Source organism: Lentinus tigrinus (genome assembly GCF_003813185.1).
Source record: "Lentinus tigrinus ALCF2SS1-7 unplaced genomic scaffold L226scaffold_2, whole genome shotgun sequence".
NCBI classification, from domain to species: Eukaryota; Fungi; Basidiomycota; class Agaricomycetes; order Polyporales; family Polyporaceae; genus Lentinus; species Lentinus tigrinus.
In genome coordinates, this window is record NW_027137911.1 from 137,682 (window position 1) to 150,734 (window position 13,053).

The window sequence follows — 13,053 nt, forward strand, 5'->3', positions numbered from 1 at the left end:
GCACCCCGCCTCAGAATCGCACGCTCTCGCAGGCCTGTCCATCATCCCGCGAAGGACGATGCCCAGCCCCCCATTGCGCGCGGAGGCCTGCAATAGCTCGCGGATTCTCCCAGCGTGCGCGCGCTGGGGCTGCGAGCGTGTGCATCGCCAAGCGCGTCCGGGCCTGTCATCAGAGCTGACGGCCGCGATAGGAAGGACGATGGATCTTCTGCGCTCCCCTCCCCGCCCACGCGACCCCGGCCGCGATAACCACGCGACGTGCCGGCCTGCCGACGGCAACCCCACGCTTCGATTCCCGCGAGCAGTGTCCCCCTCCGTCAGCCACATGACTCAGCACCCGCGCACCCCTCGCCTGATCTCCGCTTGCCATTCTGCCTGCCATTCCCGCCCACCCAGAAGCCAACTTAGAACTCGTCCTCAAGTTCTCTTTCCCTTCCAGGTCCATCCTCGCCCCACACACCGTCCTTCCCACCTCGCAGCCCGCGGACAGACGTCGGCACCACCTAGCACGTATATTTCGTGGCCAGCACCCCGTGTTTGTACATCTGTTGCTAGGTAGGGTATTTCCGATGCATGGAATGGATAATGATATATCGTCGTGTATGGATATATGTCTCTAAGTAGGCGTGAATATGCTAGTAAGCGACTCCGTATGATACAGCATATCGGTAACAGTGGAACGAGCAACCCGCTGCGTGAAAAGGGGATCATGGCAAACGGACGGGCACGAGGAGAGGGGCAAGCCTAGAAGGGAAGTCAAGTACGAGTAGCGAGCAATTGTGGCGGGGAAGGCGGGCGCGGATCGGAGACGGGAATGTTACAGGCAAAGCATAGCGGTTTCGGGACCTGACTAATATGGGAGAAGGGGCAGGCACGCGTAGCAAGTCGTGAATATTGCCGGATACACAGAAGCATAATGGGATGCGAGGTATATGAGAGAATGCGGACCAGGAGCGATGAGGATGATGCTAGCAGCCAATACGTCGTGAACACAAATGCCCAGACAACCACCGATATAACCCAAAACGAGCCTCTCCGAGCGATGACGTAGAAACCCCGACAGAAAAGAAAAAAAGAGGAACAAGGATATCACACCCAGCAGAACACAAGGCCCGCGGACGCAACCGTCCAGTCCATCGGGGCACAAGGGGATAAGGCAACATCAGAAGAATTTGCGAAGATACCCGGCGACCTTTGGTAGGAAAGGTATCACAAATGGGAGTGCAAGCCATGCAAACAACCCAAAGGTCGCCCCGCACCGTCAGTGCGGATCAGGCGGTGGGGGCCGTCCATTCTTGTCCAGAGCTGTCGAAGAGCCATCGGCCTCTGCGGGACGGTCCTTCGTCTCCTTCGGCGGATCGTCAGGGACCATTGTCGCCGCTGTATCGTCCTCCGCTGGTGCTTCCGACGTGTTCTTAGAGGGAGGGTCTTCTGTTGTTGCCGAAGGCTCCGGTACAGGGTACACTCCTGCGTCTGGTGAAACTGCACGTCTAACATTAGCATATGACCGTAGCTATGATGTTACCCAAAACGTACAAGATTCTAGCAACGTGCCAGACGACGAGGCCTCTGGAATGGTGTCGATACGACGAACGGGTGCTGAAGAAAATCCTACGCATCAGACTCTCATCTCAACCGAACCCTACGTTGAAGACTTACCCGTGCTCTCCACATACTGCGTCGCAGAAGCGCCGCTTTGTGCAAGTGCCGAGGACGCAGAAGCGGACGAGCTGTCAGACGGCGGACTCGGTTGAGCCGCCCTCTCAACCTTCGTGAGCGAAGTCGCGGCCGCCATGGCAGCGTCCAAGGAGACGGATTTCCGCGTTTGCGATGATTCCCGACTGTGTGATACGCTGGGGGTGACCCGTCCCTCTGGCACATGCAGCTTGCTTGCCACGTCCCTGGCCTGCGCCGCCTGCCCGGTGGTGATACTCCTCACGACCTCCGGACGGATGTCTGCCCACATCTGCAAAGCCTTGATCGAGCCCCACTCGATGATCTTGTTGTTCAGCCAGTGCAGTGAGACGGGCTTTGTGAGGAAGTCATTGCACCCAGCAGCGAGCGCGGCCACACGGTCGCTCTGCAGCGAAGATGCTGTTAGAGCGACGATGATGACTGAGGACCGATACGAGGGCGTCGATGCGGACCGGGTATCTGAGGTGGACGCCTCCGAAGGCGTCTGCTGACCATCCGACTGAGGGGTAGTCGGAAAGCCTCCCACGCCGTTCGATTTCTCCAGCTTCCGGATCTCCTTCGTCGCCTGTATACCGTCCATGACAGGCATCTGGATGTCCATCTGCTCCGAATCTCGTCAGAAAGGGGTGGGAGCCGGACACAATGTACACCTACCAGGATGAGATGGAACCCGCCCGAACGCCACTTTTGGACCGCTTCGTCACCGTTCTTCGCCACATCGTACTTGATCTTTTTCTTCTTCATAAATGTCGATAAGATCGTTTGGTTGATGGGGTTATCTGGAAAGAGGAAGGTTAAGTGGCGTTAGGCAGAGAAAGCAGCCTCTGGGAGCTTACCGTCCACGATGAGCACGCTGATTGGTGGCACGATGGTGTTATCCGTGCCGCGGGTACCTTTCTTGGGGATTGCAGCAGGAGCGGAAGCTGAACTCTCAGGCGTCGGTCGCTTGGCAGTCGGTCGACGGCTCAGACCGCCCCCACCAGGCTGTCGGTTCTGCGGAGAGAGTGGTGGACTGGCCCGCGGGTCTGCGCTAGTTCTCCGAGCTAACTTCGGAGCGTTGGCAGGGGTGATAGTCTCGGTCGCAGTAGCACGAAGAGAATCCGGCTCGTCCGAGAGCGTCTCCGATATTGAAGGCTGACGCGCCTTACCCTTTGTCGGTGGCGGCGGGGTACCCACTTCATACACCACTGTTCCGCCATCTAGTCCTTGCGGCGGACGGGGACTGCGAGGCAATATACGCCTCTGGTCGTCGGCATCAGATGTGCGACGATGCGAGTTGCCTCGAGGACGCATGACTGGATGTTCAGTGCCTGTATACGGTCGCTCGGTATGAGGGCCGCTCTTGCCTCCTTTCGATTTCGGATGGAAGAAGATGCCCGCCGGCTGTCCATCGGGACTTTGAATGACGAGACCCGAGGATGGTGACGTTCCAAGCTTCGAAGCGGCGTCCGAGAAGTACTCCATGTTGTCCGTCATGCCCAAGGGAGAGGAAGGAGCGAGGCCAGCAGTCTCCAAGCCCTCCTTCGGTGACCGTGTGGAACGGTCGGAAGTCGCGCGAAGGCTGCCCGTGGAACGTCCGCCCGGAGACCGTTGCACAGTGGTGGTGGTGAAGAGAGGTGACATCGGATGGAAGCTCGGGCTAACAGGCGACGTCGCAATGGGTGCGAAGAAGGGGTCGACGATGGGCTTGGTTACGGCGGTGTGCAGAGTGGTGAGGATCCGACGGGGACCGGCGGGTTTGGGAACGACAATGACTTCGGGTAACCGTGTCCAGGAGTTCCCAGGAGTCATCATGGATTGGATCGCATCCTTCACCAACTTGAAGTTAGCGAGGGACGTGTAGTGTACTATCACGACCTGCTGAGTAACCTGTACGGGTTGAGCGGTAAGGCCCATGACACGCGCAACCTGAGGTGATGAGCGTGGTCTGTGAGCATTCGCTAACGAGGGACGCTTTCGAGTATGCAGATGGAGAGGGTACGCCTGCTCGGCGCGAATCTTCTGCAGTCTTGCTCGTAACTCGGAAACATCATCGTCAATGAGGATGAATGGCTCTAGGGCCGTTTGCTGACCAGGAGCAGGCACCGGTGGGATCGCGTCAGGAGTGGGGGTAGTCGGTGCACCTTCACGAGACGAAGAAGCGGAGGACTCTCCGCCGGTACTCTTCGCGCTAGATTCAGGCGCACTTTCGGAATCCGGCTCCGTGGAGACGTGACTAACATCGAGACCCCAGGCAGTGAGATAGCTCGTAAGATGTTGTGCGAATGATCCCTTGGAGTGAGCAACAAGGGTGACTTTGCGTCCTTTTAGCGACTCCGCGAACTGAGTCAGCTGCTCGAGAGTCGGCTCATGAGCTATACGTAGATCAGCCGGATAACCCAGATACGCTGCGTCTTCCGGGGAGAGATTCACTGTGGGGTCAACCACAGAAGCGGCACCACGGTCCAGAGTGATGGAGAGGACACAGCAACGTCCAACGAGGGCGCCACTCGGCTCGACCTCAGTTTCTAAGTGCGCGCCGACATGCTGAAGGAGTCGGCGTAGTATCAGAGTCTTGAAGGAAGGTTGGTTACGAGAGGGTGGTGATGGGGATGGGTCGGGCTCCGAGCTCAGATCTTCGGAATCCACGGTAGAAGACGCCACACTTGGAGGTTCTTGCATTCCGAACCGGTGCGCAATATGGAATGTGCAACGGAGCGGACCATCCGGGTCGAGGATAGGAGAACTGGATCTGGAAGGAGCAATCGGGGACGCGCTACGGGGAGGTGCTTTCGCGCTCTCAATCAAGAGGCCGATCTCAATACTATCTCCTTGGTTTGCGACCGATATGATTTGACGGAGGATCTAAGCCTAAATGAACACGCCGTCGCGTTTGTACCAGACTCGCAGGTACTCACATGGGACAAGGTATACGACAGGCCACTCTCGTCACCCTTCACCGCAACGTGTCGCATGCCGAGGTCGTCGTGGAAAAGCACCAGATCCACGCCTGCCTGGGACGCTACGCCGCTAAGAACATCGCCGACGCTCTGCAGCATCTCACCCACGTCAAAGTCAACGTATGTGCTTGTTCCTGATTGGGCCCTAGATCGTCCAGGGACGGCCGAAGAAGCGGAAGAGACAGGGGTGTCAACGCAGAACGTAGCCATATTGGCAGACATGTAATTGAGATTCTTCATGGATGTGAACATAGCGGAGATGGAGGGGGTAGGAATTGACAGAGAGCACGCGGAGAATTGTTCCTTGGCGGGATCGAGGACCTGGGGTGGCGACAACTGCAGGAGAGTCTGTATCACCATCTGGACAGAGTCTGCCAGCTCCAGCGAGAGCTCCTGCAGGTGAACGGGCTCCTCAGAGGGTCCTGCCATGGGAGACGCGTCCGAGGAGGCAACCCTCCTGGGGTTCTGGAAGGGACCGAGTTGGGAGGGGAGCGGCATGGAGAACGCCCTAGAGATGCGCGGCGCTGAGGTAGACGGTCCTACCTGGTCCATAGGATCCATGTCAGAGTTCATATGGTTTGTCGGGGTGACGAATTCGGACTCCTCGTATTCCTCCGCACGAGGGCGCCGCTTCGCCTGGGCACTGGTCTCCTCCTCTGATATATCCGTCTCGCCCTCGGATGAGCTGAGTGAGACACCAGCGGGTCGCTCTGCGGGAGCAGGAATAGGCGGTGGAGGCTCCGCAGGCCATGCGATCCCGAAACGGCTGGAAGGCGGTAACTCGACGACGACGGCGTCCGCGCCCTCCTCGTCTCCCGCTTGACCTGCGACTATTGCCGGAAGGCGGACGGACGGTAGCCTCGCCCCAGACATGGTGTATGAGTAGGAGAAAGGCAGGGCCGTCCAGCAAGCTCCTGAGGGGAAGGAGAGAGACAACCGTCAAGCGACAAAGCCCAGCAGAAGAGAAGAGGGGGGAGTCGGCTACGAGGCCAGCGGGGGCGATGGCGAGGAGGCCGCGCAGATTATAGCGGAGGCCTGCAGAGGTGAGAGGAGGGAGACCTGTCCGCGGTCGCTCGCACGTTCTGGAGCGGCCACTGGAGTGGGGAAGTGCGCGTCACAAACAAGGGACAACAACGTCGCCGCACTAGCACTGGCACCTGCGAGATTCGAATTCACGTACTCAGGAACAGCGAATTCATCCAGCCAGAGGGCGGTCGAGCCTCAGGCATCGCGACCTGGGTGCAGCGGGACTCGAGCTTCCCATTCAGCTCACAATTGCCTTCCGTCCCCGGCCCTGTCCACGCGCAGAAGCATCGTGTGCACGGAGATTGCGCCGGATGCAGAACGAACATGCATCCCACCGCCGCGACTTCGCGAAGGCGGACCTGAACGTTAACGTTGAACATTTACCACCAGCTCGCCACACATATTACCCATCCAGCCTTCGCGCGGCCACTGTCCAACAAAGAACGGTGAGATTTATTGCGTGGTGCCAAAACGTTCTGCGCTACACGTCGGCGAGGTCGCTACGGAACATGCATCTTCACACAGCGATCGCACAAAGAAGTTCACGTGGAAACGTCTTGGTCGAGACACGAAGAAGTCAAATGGAGAAACGGAGCTAGAGTCGGGAGCGTGTCCAATAGAGTAACGAAGAGACCTGAACTTATGACCTAGAGAGCTAGCAAACGCAAATGTACATACACACTACAAGGAGCTAGTAATTCAACTCCACATCGCCCTCCGCCACACGGTCGACGTCCACGTAGCTGACCCTCTTACCAGCCTGCGCTCTGGGATCTTCCTTCGCATCGGGAGGTGGCAGGCCCGCGGGACCTCCAGCACCGGCCCGACCACGCCGCGGTATCGGTCCTGATTCAAGAGCGACCGCGGGTTTGGCAGGCAACCCAGCAGAAGCAGGAATGGGGGGGACTTCAGATGGTTGCTCAAGTCCAGGAGCAACTCCGCCGATTCGGTCGCTAAGTCGACGAGCGACAGGGCCGTCCTGACGTGGGGGGGGAGGGTACGCGCCGCCGTATTGGTATGCATAGGGATCCCAGTATCCGGGGTATGGTGGATAACCGCCATACGCTTGGTACGGAGGAGGACGGGCAAAGTCTGCGGGATAAGCAGACGCCTGGAGTCCATAGGCTTGCGGAGGAGGCGGTTGACTGGAGCCAATGGTCTGTGGAGGATGTGTGAACGGCTGAATCCGGTGAGGATCCAGTGCGAAGTTATTGAAGTAAGGTATCTGCACCCATAGCGTGAGTTAGACGTAGAAGCGCGAGGGTAGGCAATCGCACCTCCTCCAGGTGTTTGACGAGTTCGGGATGCTTGTTCGCGATGTGCTTCTCAACAAACGACGTCGCCTTGAAGAGCTTCTGGCAATTCTTGCACCGGAACTTGCCCTCGTCCTCTTGCTTGATGTACTGTTCGCAAGCTCGCGAGAGTTCCCTACTCAAGGTCAGTATGTTGCAACATGCGAAAAGACACGCGCTTAACGCACTCTGCATAGCTCTTGCCACCGTAGTCTCGAGGATCGACCCCGTTGCGGTCGATGAGCAAAGCGACCTTCGCGTCGAGCCACTCAAGCCACCGCTCATCTGTAGCTGGAGTGAGTCCTGAAGTTCACGATGAGTCCCCTCACGAACGTACCGTTGCGCTTCCAATCGCGGTTCTCTTTGTCCTTCGCACTTGAGTCCTTCTCCTTTGGCGTAGCCTCCACAGACTCCTCGACCTTCACGTCGCTCTCAACCTTCTGCGCTTCCGCAGCCTGAACCTCTTGAAGCAACATCTTGGACATAGGCTTCCTAATGTGCTTTATACACTTCCGCTGCAATTCCTCTAGATGGTCTGTTACGACAGCGCAGTAGTAGCACGTGTTGAAAGCGCCTCGAAGGTAGGCCAGATACAGATCCAAAGCAATCACCGTCTACATATGGAAAGGAGAGGTTAGCAAGGGGGAACAGAGGACAAAAGACATTCACTTCACCCTCTTCGCTTCCAAGGCCTTCTCGTCGCTGGTATCCACTGCGCCCTGCTCTTGAAGGTCAGCCATGACCTTCTCGATACGCCTCTCAACTGCTTCGCTCCCCATCTCCCTGGGCTCCGGATCGTCCTCAGCCTCGGCGGTTGCGTCCCGCATCGCACTGTCTTCGTTCAGCGCGTCTGTTTGTTCGCCGTTGGCGGTATCGGACGCATTGCCGTTCTGAGGCTTCTCATCGATCTTCGCCTTCCGAAGGTTCATGTACTCCTCCTCGAGGATAGCAGCAAGCTTCTTCGCGTTCTCGAGGTCCTTAACCAGTCGGTCAGGCTTCGATGCGACCTCGGGGGTGTGGCGGACACGTGTCACGAATGGTTTCGTGATGTGCGCGACATGCAGCTTGAAGCCCTCGATCTGATGCGTGCGCGAGTCAGCACCAGCAGCACTACAGTGACCACAAGCTCCCTACCTTCTTCTCAGACAGTTCGGCCATAATGGTCGGCATGTCTGTCTCGTCGCGGAACTTGATCCATCCAGCGCGGTAATAGTTACGCTTCTGCAAGGGGTCGCCAAGCGCAAGGTAGATAAAGCCGGGAAGCTTGCTTATGGACTTCAATATCTGTTAGCTCAAGCTCAGCAAAAGACAATACTGGCGCTTACTTCTTCTAGTTTCGCACGACCAATGTCAGGAGGGATGGTTCGAATCATGACCTGGTTGCCTTCGGGTGGTACAGCAATCTCCTCGCCGCGGTTCGCGCCGCGCTTGTTCTTATCCGACGCATTGCGGTTCGTGTCGTCTCCACCCGCCTCGTCCTCAGCCTCAACATTGAATTGCATGTCCTCATCGCCACCGACAGAGGGCTTGGTCTCTTCGGCCGTGGGATTGGTCTCACCGCCTGCACCATTGGTCGCTGCGGAGTCGCCGTTGACATTCTCCTTCGTAGGTTCTGGTACAGGCTCGCTCAGGTCTGGATCGAACTTGCCAGACTCGAGGTCCATGATGAATGCGTCCATCCTCCCCTTCCAGCCACTCTTCCTCACACGCGTGCGCATAGCCTGGAACTCGGGGGCTGGATCGTACTTCTCGGCGAACCACGGCGACTTGCGGTGGTGATCGAACATGCGCTGAAGCTGCACACAGGTGTCAGGACGACTTTAAACATTCAATATGAGCATGTGAGACGCGCCTGTTGTGCCGCGAATTCCTTTTTATACTTCTCCCAGCGACTACGGATTCCATTACGAGGCTTGCTGCCGTCGCCTGCCTCGATCTCGGCGGCCTTATCTGCATTGTCCTCTTCCATGGCTTGCTGTGGATAGTAGTAACGGAACCATTCCGCATATTGCTTCAGAGTAGCAGGATAATCGAACGTATGAGGATCCGGTGGTCCCCTACGCCCCGAACTGTATGGCGGTGGCGGGTACGGTCCACGATCATAACCGTAGCCTCGGGAGTGCGCGTCTATGAGGAGGGATCAGTAAAAGGCTTGGAAATCTATTGAGGTAGCTATCGGGCGACAGAGGAAGGTCACTCATGACCGCAGTTAATTTGCTCGTCGAACCGGGCAGCAAGGGTCACCTCGCCACAATCACATGTGTCTGCGACTCATGACGCGTGTGCGGATCCAAGAAGGTGAACACACCGCGCATACAGTGCATCAAGCATACTGGACTACGGGGACAGGACCAGGGCCACTGATCATGAGACCCGTATCCTGCTATAGCGACTGACAGAGAGAGAAGTAGGGGGATAAACACACCATAGTCATCGTTGTACCGAGGTCTGGGCTCGTAACGATCCCGCTCCCAAGGCGATATTGAACGTCGGCGCTTGCGCCCAGCTACAATGCCACGACACCTCAACGGTCAAATACAACAACATAACGCGGGAACACGTACTTTCGTCCGGAGGGCTTCGGCTTCTCCCACGCCGCCCGTAGTCGTAGGCAGCTCTCTCCCTCTCGTAATTAGCCCACGCCCTATCCCTGTCGTACGCATCCCAATCAGCCCGGTATGGGTCCTGGGGATAGCCCCCCTCCGGGTATGACGAACGCGGAGGAAGGGAGCCTCGGTATGGAGAACGAGAACGCGACCGGCCACGAGGAGGAGGAGGAGGAGGAGGAGGATAAGCAGAGTTCCAAGACGACATGTTCAGCGAGGGATGAAAGCGAAAGCTGAAGAAGGAGAGAAAAGAGAAGGAGTTGAGCGAAGACTGATCATGTATAGCTGTAAGAGAGAGAGGCGAGCATTGTGGAAGCACAGACCTCTTGAGATCGCGTCACAACGACGAGCACCGTGTTCTCGCTGCTCGCTGAGGCGTTGCTCAGTGTGTTCGCGCTGTCTAACACACGGGCGCCATTTCGTCACGGCTTACGCCCAGCTTTCGGGCTCCGCTTGAAGTGAACTAAAGTGGCGAGATAAGATAAGATCAAAGTAAGGCCGACAAGTACACGAATGTGCTGCATGTATTCGCGCGCAGACCATCCAGCTACGAACATACATCCCTAAAATATGCTACCCAGTACAGAGTTCAGCTGCGCCTCTGCGCCTGGCCGGGGATCGGCGGGCTTGGCCTTCTTCAGCTTTTCCTTTGATGACGGCGCCGTCGTAGGAGCGTCATCTTTGACCTTGCGTAGCACCTTCTGCGGTCTCGGCGCATCGTCTGCATCCTTCGTGTCGCCATCTCCAGAAGTCTTGCGTTTCCGCTCGGCCCGCTTATCTAAGACGCGCGCAAGCTCGACGTTCTTGAGGTACTCCCTCTGCTCCTTCCTCGACTGAGAGAGTTCGACACGGAGCTGCGCGGTGTGCACAGCGGCTTCATGCGCTGCAGAACTCCTGTGAGTTGCAAATAGGAAGAATGCCAATGCGCAGCTCACCGATCTGCTCTGTCAACATGTTCCACTTGAACTTTGGCAAGTACTTCATAGTCCACACATCGTCTCTCCACCTCGATCCCTTCTTGCCGCCAATAGGTTGCGCATTCAACATCTCAGCGACAGAACGCGCAACGCGCTTGTCTTTGAATTCGATCCATCCTTCCGTATAGTGCGCTTTCTTCGTCGACGTGTACTTCCGACGGAGGTACGCCCGTTTCGCATCTGCACGACATACACATGCGTAAGCACACAACCACGTCAGCAGCCAGCGTCATGAACGCACCTTCCTGCTGCAAGTATACTCTCCCCACCTCTCCGTACGCACCCATGAGATGCCGCACCTTTGTGGGGCGCATACCGGGAGGTATTCGCGAGATGTAGATGACCCCAGCCTTCTCCTGTGCCGCTTTGAAAGCCGCAAGGGCTTCCGGAGTCAATGGTTTGACCGTCTTCTCCGATGGACCTGCAAAGCCACCAGGATCCATGCCTCTTCCTACGTTCCCTTCCTCATCTGAATTGGGTTCATCGTCTTCGTCCTCCACCCCAGTGCGGTATCCAGCGTCGGACTTGACTTCGCTGCCCTGATCTTCTGCATAACCGTCGTCGTCGTGGGAACGAGAGCCTGAAGGACCACTATTGGGCTCATCTGCGTAGTCTGAGTCCGCGAATGCAGCGAAGCGAGGGTCTGTGACTGACATATCGAAGGCGGCGGAAGGCAAGGCGTTCTCCATTAGTGGCTGTGCATTCAAAATCTCTTTCCGTCTAGCATGAGCGTTTGTTCTTGGACTCCGCCCTCGAATACGGTTTCTCCTCCGCCTTCGTCAGGCATCAGTTCGAACAAGAACATGCTTGTTACAGCTGTCATCTGAGATGCTGCGCGGTACATGTATAGTACTAATTCGAAGCTTCAAGACGCTACTGACGGCCTCGCAAGCCTCACCGTTCAGGGTCGTATATGCAGGAAAGCGAACATGAACGCTTCAAGAGTGACGCCTTGTCGTGTCGGTCCATCACGGTATCGTATTCGGCCTAGAATTATGTTGTTGAGTTCATGATATGCGTTCACGCGCGCGTTGTTGCTTACCTGCAGGTACTCTTCGATGTGGGTGAGCTGTTTCTCGGCTGAGTCGAGAAGTTCCATTTGTTCAGCATCGTCCACAGAGAACTGCTTCTGCATTAAGTTAGTACGCAAAGATGTTGGTTAATTCATCGAAACTCACCGTTAAATTGATCCAGTCTCGGAGCTTTCGCTCTTGCAAGTACAACCACGAGCGATGCGTCGAGACCGTCAAGAAGTCCATAGTCCTCTGTGCTCGTCTCCTCGCGTCTTGTTCTTCGAGCTGATCATGCCAGCGCTGCCACTGCTGAAAGGCCCATTCTTCAATACCGGGATCAAGGCTGCCGTAGTGAATGGCAGCCCAAGACTCCCGACTCTGGCCCGCAAAGTATGAAGTTCCACCAAGACTGTGGAAGTAGCGCCTCCACGTACCTTGGAGTACTCTCCTTCGCCACAGTCCACCTCGATTGGTTGTGGTTGGAAGTCGGCCTTGCTGACTTCCAAAGCGTACTCTAAGCCGAGCCACTCCTCCACATTGTCGTCCAGTGCGAGTGGGGTGCTGATGTTGCTAGAAGGCGTGATAGGTCTCGAAGACTGGTCGAATCTGCGCAGAGGCACGTTCGTGAAGCTCTGTCAGGCGGTCAGGATATCCGTCATCCATCGGAGAGTTGACTATATGCGCTCTCACTGACCTGTATGTACTGCGGTCTCTTGCCTCTACGGACCTCCGGGCGCGATCTCCTGTAGAGCTCGTCCACGTCATCCGTAAATGAGGGTGGAGTCGGCTCGAAGCCGCCATACAGGGCGGGGTATTGCGTCTGGGGAGAGTCCCCGAGAGACGAGAAAGTCGACTCCGGAGTGAGCGGGGGCGTACCATCTTCCCTCGATGGGGGGTCTGCAGAGCTGACTCTCGCCATTGCAGGTTCGTCCGCCGAGGAAATGCGAGAGAAAGCGGATATCGACGAGCTAGCAAGAGAAGACGCGCGTGCACGTCCGCGAGTAGCGATCTTGACGACGGTTTGCTTGACTCCAGCCATGGAAACTGGGCGAGCCCGACACGAGGAAGCGGAGCTATCGTGCGCGTTGTGGATAAGAGAATATGAGCCGTCCTCGACATCGTCAATGGGTTCGCCGAAGGTTTCTTGTACGTCTTTCTGGATAGAGGCTCGGTAGCTCGCCAAGAGTGAACCGACGGAAGACTTGGAGAGCGACTGTCGCAGCGAAGCGAGCAAGCCTTTGTGTGTCTCCATCAAGGCATCGTCGTCCGTGGCTTCCAGGGCGGAATCTGAAACGCCCCCTTCGTCAGGGAGACAAGCCTCTCGGAAGCCTCGTAATCTTCGTCAAAACGCACATACGAATGAATCCATGTATGCGGGTGTGGTCGATCCGTGGCTCTGTGCAGGTAAGATGGTGGTTGAGATAAGAGTATTGTTGTTTGGGCTGGGGTCGCCGGGGACCACTCAATGGCACAGACTGCTCTTCTGTGGAGTGGACGCGTGCCGA

At 57.0% G+C, this 13,053-nt stretch overlaps 4 protein-coding genes across 4 annotated transcripts; all 4 read right to left on the reverse strand.

Moving 5' to 3' along the window:
• Nucleotides 1-1,088: 1,088 nt before the first annotated feature.
• Nucleotides 1,089-5,656, reverse strand: L226DRAFT_116202 (uncharacterized protein). Its single transcript, XM_067672171.1, has 6 exons — nt 4,593-5,656; nt 2,532-4,539; nt 2,350-2,474; nt 1,660-2,299; nt 1,537-1,599; nt 1,089-1,482 (listed from the first exon to the last, which is right to left on the reverse strand). The coding sequence occupies exons 1-6, from the start codon at nt 5,505-5,507 to the stop codon at nt 1,262-1,264; spliced, it is 3,972 nt and encodes a 1,323-aa protein (XP_067541228.1). The 5' UTR covers nt 5,508-5,656; the 3' UTR covers nt 1,089-1,261.
• A 435-nt stretch (nt 5,657-6,091) lies between these two features.
• Nucleotides 6,092-9,959, reverse strand: L226DRAFT_529121 (uncharacterized protein). Its single transcript, XM_067679532.1, has 11 exons — nt 9,882-9,959; nt 9,517-9,791; nt 9,378-9,458; nt 8,805-9,079; nt 8,278-8,748; nt 8,087-8,227; nt 7,627-8,031; nt 7,290-7,566; nt 7,141-7,237; nt 6,938-7,088; nt 6,092-6,885 (listed from the first exon to the last, which is right to left on the reverse strand). The coding sequence occupies exons 2-11, from the start codon at nt 9,764-9,766 to the stop codon at nt 6,352-6,354; spliced, it is 2,682 nt and encodes an 893-aa protein (XP_067541229.1). The 5' UTR covers nt 9,767-9,791; nt 9,882-9,959; the 3' UTR covers nt 6,092-6,351.
• Nucleotides 9,960-10,059: 100 nt separating this feature from the next.
• Nucleotides 10,060-11,198, reverse strand: L226DRAFT_529122 (uncharacterized protein). Its single transcript, XM_067679533.1, has 3 exons — nt 10,777-11,198; nt 10,494-10,715; nt 10,060-10,441 (listed from the first exon to the last, which is right to left on the reverse strand). Exons 1-3 carry the CDS (start codon nt 11,189-11,191, stop codon nt 10,122-10,124), a joined length of 957 nt encoding a protein of 318 aa, XP_067541230.1. The 5' UTR covers nt 11,192-11,198; the 3' UTR covers nt 10,060-10,121.
• Nucleotides 11,199-11,354: 156 nt separating this feature from the next.
• Nucleotides 11,355-13,016, reverse strand: L226DRAFT_116530 (uncharacterized protein). The gene is made up of 6 exons (XM_067672175.1): nt 12,906-13,016; nt 12,243-12,835; nt 11,983-12,180; nt 11,714-11,926; nt 11,578-11,664; nt 11,355-11,522 (listed from the first exon to the last, which is right to left on the reverse strand). The coding sequence occupies exons 2-6, from the start codon at nt 12,798-12,800 to the stop codon at nt 11,430-11,432; spliced, it is 1,149 nt and encodes a 382-aa protein (XP_067541231.1). The 5' UTR covers nt 12,801-12,835; nt 12,906-13,016; the 3' UTR covers nt 11,355-11,429.
• Between the last annotated feature and the right edge of the window lie 37 nt (nt 13,017-13,053).

What these genes read in the sequence shown, in the direction of transcription:
- L226DRAFT_116530 (XM_067672175.1), bottom strand. Translation starts at nt 12,800, where the DNA reads ATGGAGACACACAAAGGCTTGCTCGCTTCGCTGCGACAGTCGCTCTCC. An exon ending in GCGAAGGAGAGTACTCCAAG is followed by an intron (nt 11,927 to 11,982) that starts GTACGTGGAGGC and finishes TTTGCGGGCCAG; the next exon opens with AGTCGGGAGTCTTGGGCTGC. An exon ending in GAGACTGGATCAATTTAACG is followed by an intron (nt 11,665 to 11,713) that starts GTGAGTTTCGAT and finishes AACTTAATGCAG; the next exon opens with AAGCAGTTCTCTGTGGACGA.
- L226DRAFT_529121 (XM_067679532.1), bottom strand. Translation starts at nt 9,766, where the DNA reads ATGTCGTCTTGGAACTCTGCTTATCCTCCTCCTCCTCCTCCTCCTCCT. An exon ending in GGTGGCAAGAGCTATGCAGA is followed by an intron (nt 7,089 to 7,140) that starts GTGCGTTAAGCG and finishes GACCTTGAGTAG; the next exon opens with GGAACTCTCGCGAGCTTGCG. An exon ending in TCGTCAAACACCTGGAGGAG is followed by an intron (nt 6,886 to 6,937) that starts GTGCGATTGCCT and finishes CTATGGGTGCAG; the next exon opens with ATACCTTACTTCAATAACTT.
- L226DRAFT_116202 (XM_067672171.1), bottom strand. Translation starts at nt 5,507, where the DNA reads ATGTCTGGGGCGAGGCTACCGTCCGTCCGCCTTCCGGCAATAGTCGCA. An exon ending in GCGGGTTCCATCTCATCCTG is followed by an intron (nt 2,300 to 2,349) that starts GTAGGTGTACAT and finishes CGAGATTCGGAG; the next exon opens with CAGATGGACATCCAGATGCC. An exon ending in GCAGTATGTGGAGAGCACGG is followed by an intron (nt 1,600 to 1,659) that starts GTAAGTCTTCAA and finishes GATTTTCTTCAG; the next exon opens with CACCCGTTCGTCGTATCGAC.
- L226DRAFT_529122 (XM_067679533.1), bottom strand. Translation starts at nt 11,191, where the DNA reads ATGTCAGTCACAGACCCTCGCTTCGCTGCATTCGCGGACTCAGACTAC. An exon ending in AGTATACTTGCAGCAGGAAG is followed by an intron (nt 10,716 to 10,776) that starts GTGCGTTCATGA and finishes TATGTCGTGCAG; the next exon opens with ATGCGAAACGGGCGTACCTC. An exon ending in CATGTTGACAGAGCAGATCG is followed by an intron (nt 10,442 to 10,493) that starts GTGAGCTGCGCA and finishes GGAGTTCTGCAG; the next exon opens with CGCATGAAGCCGCTGTGCAC.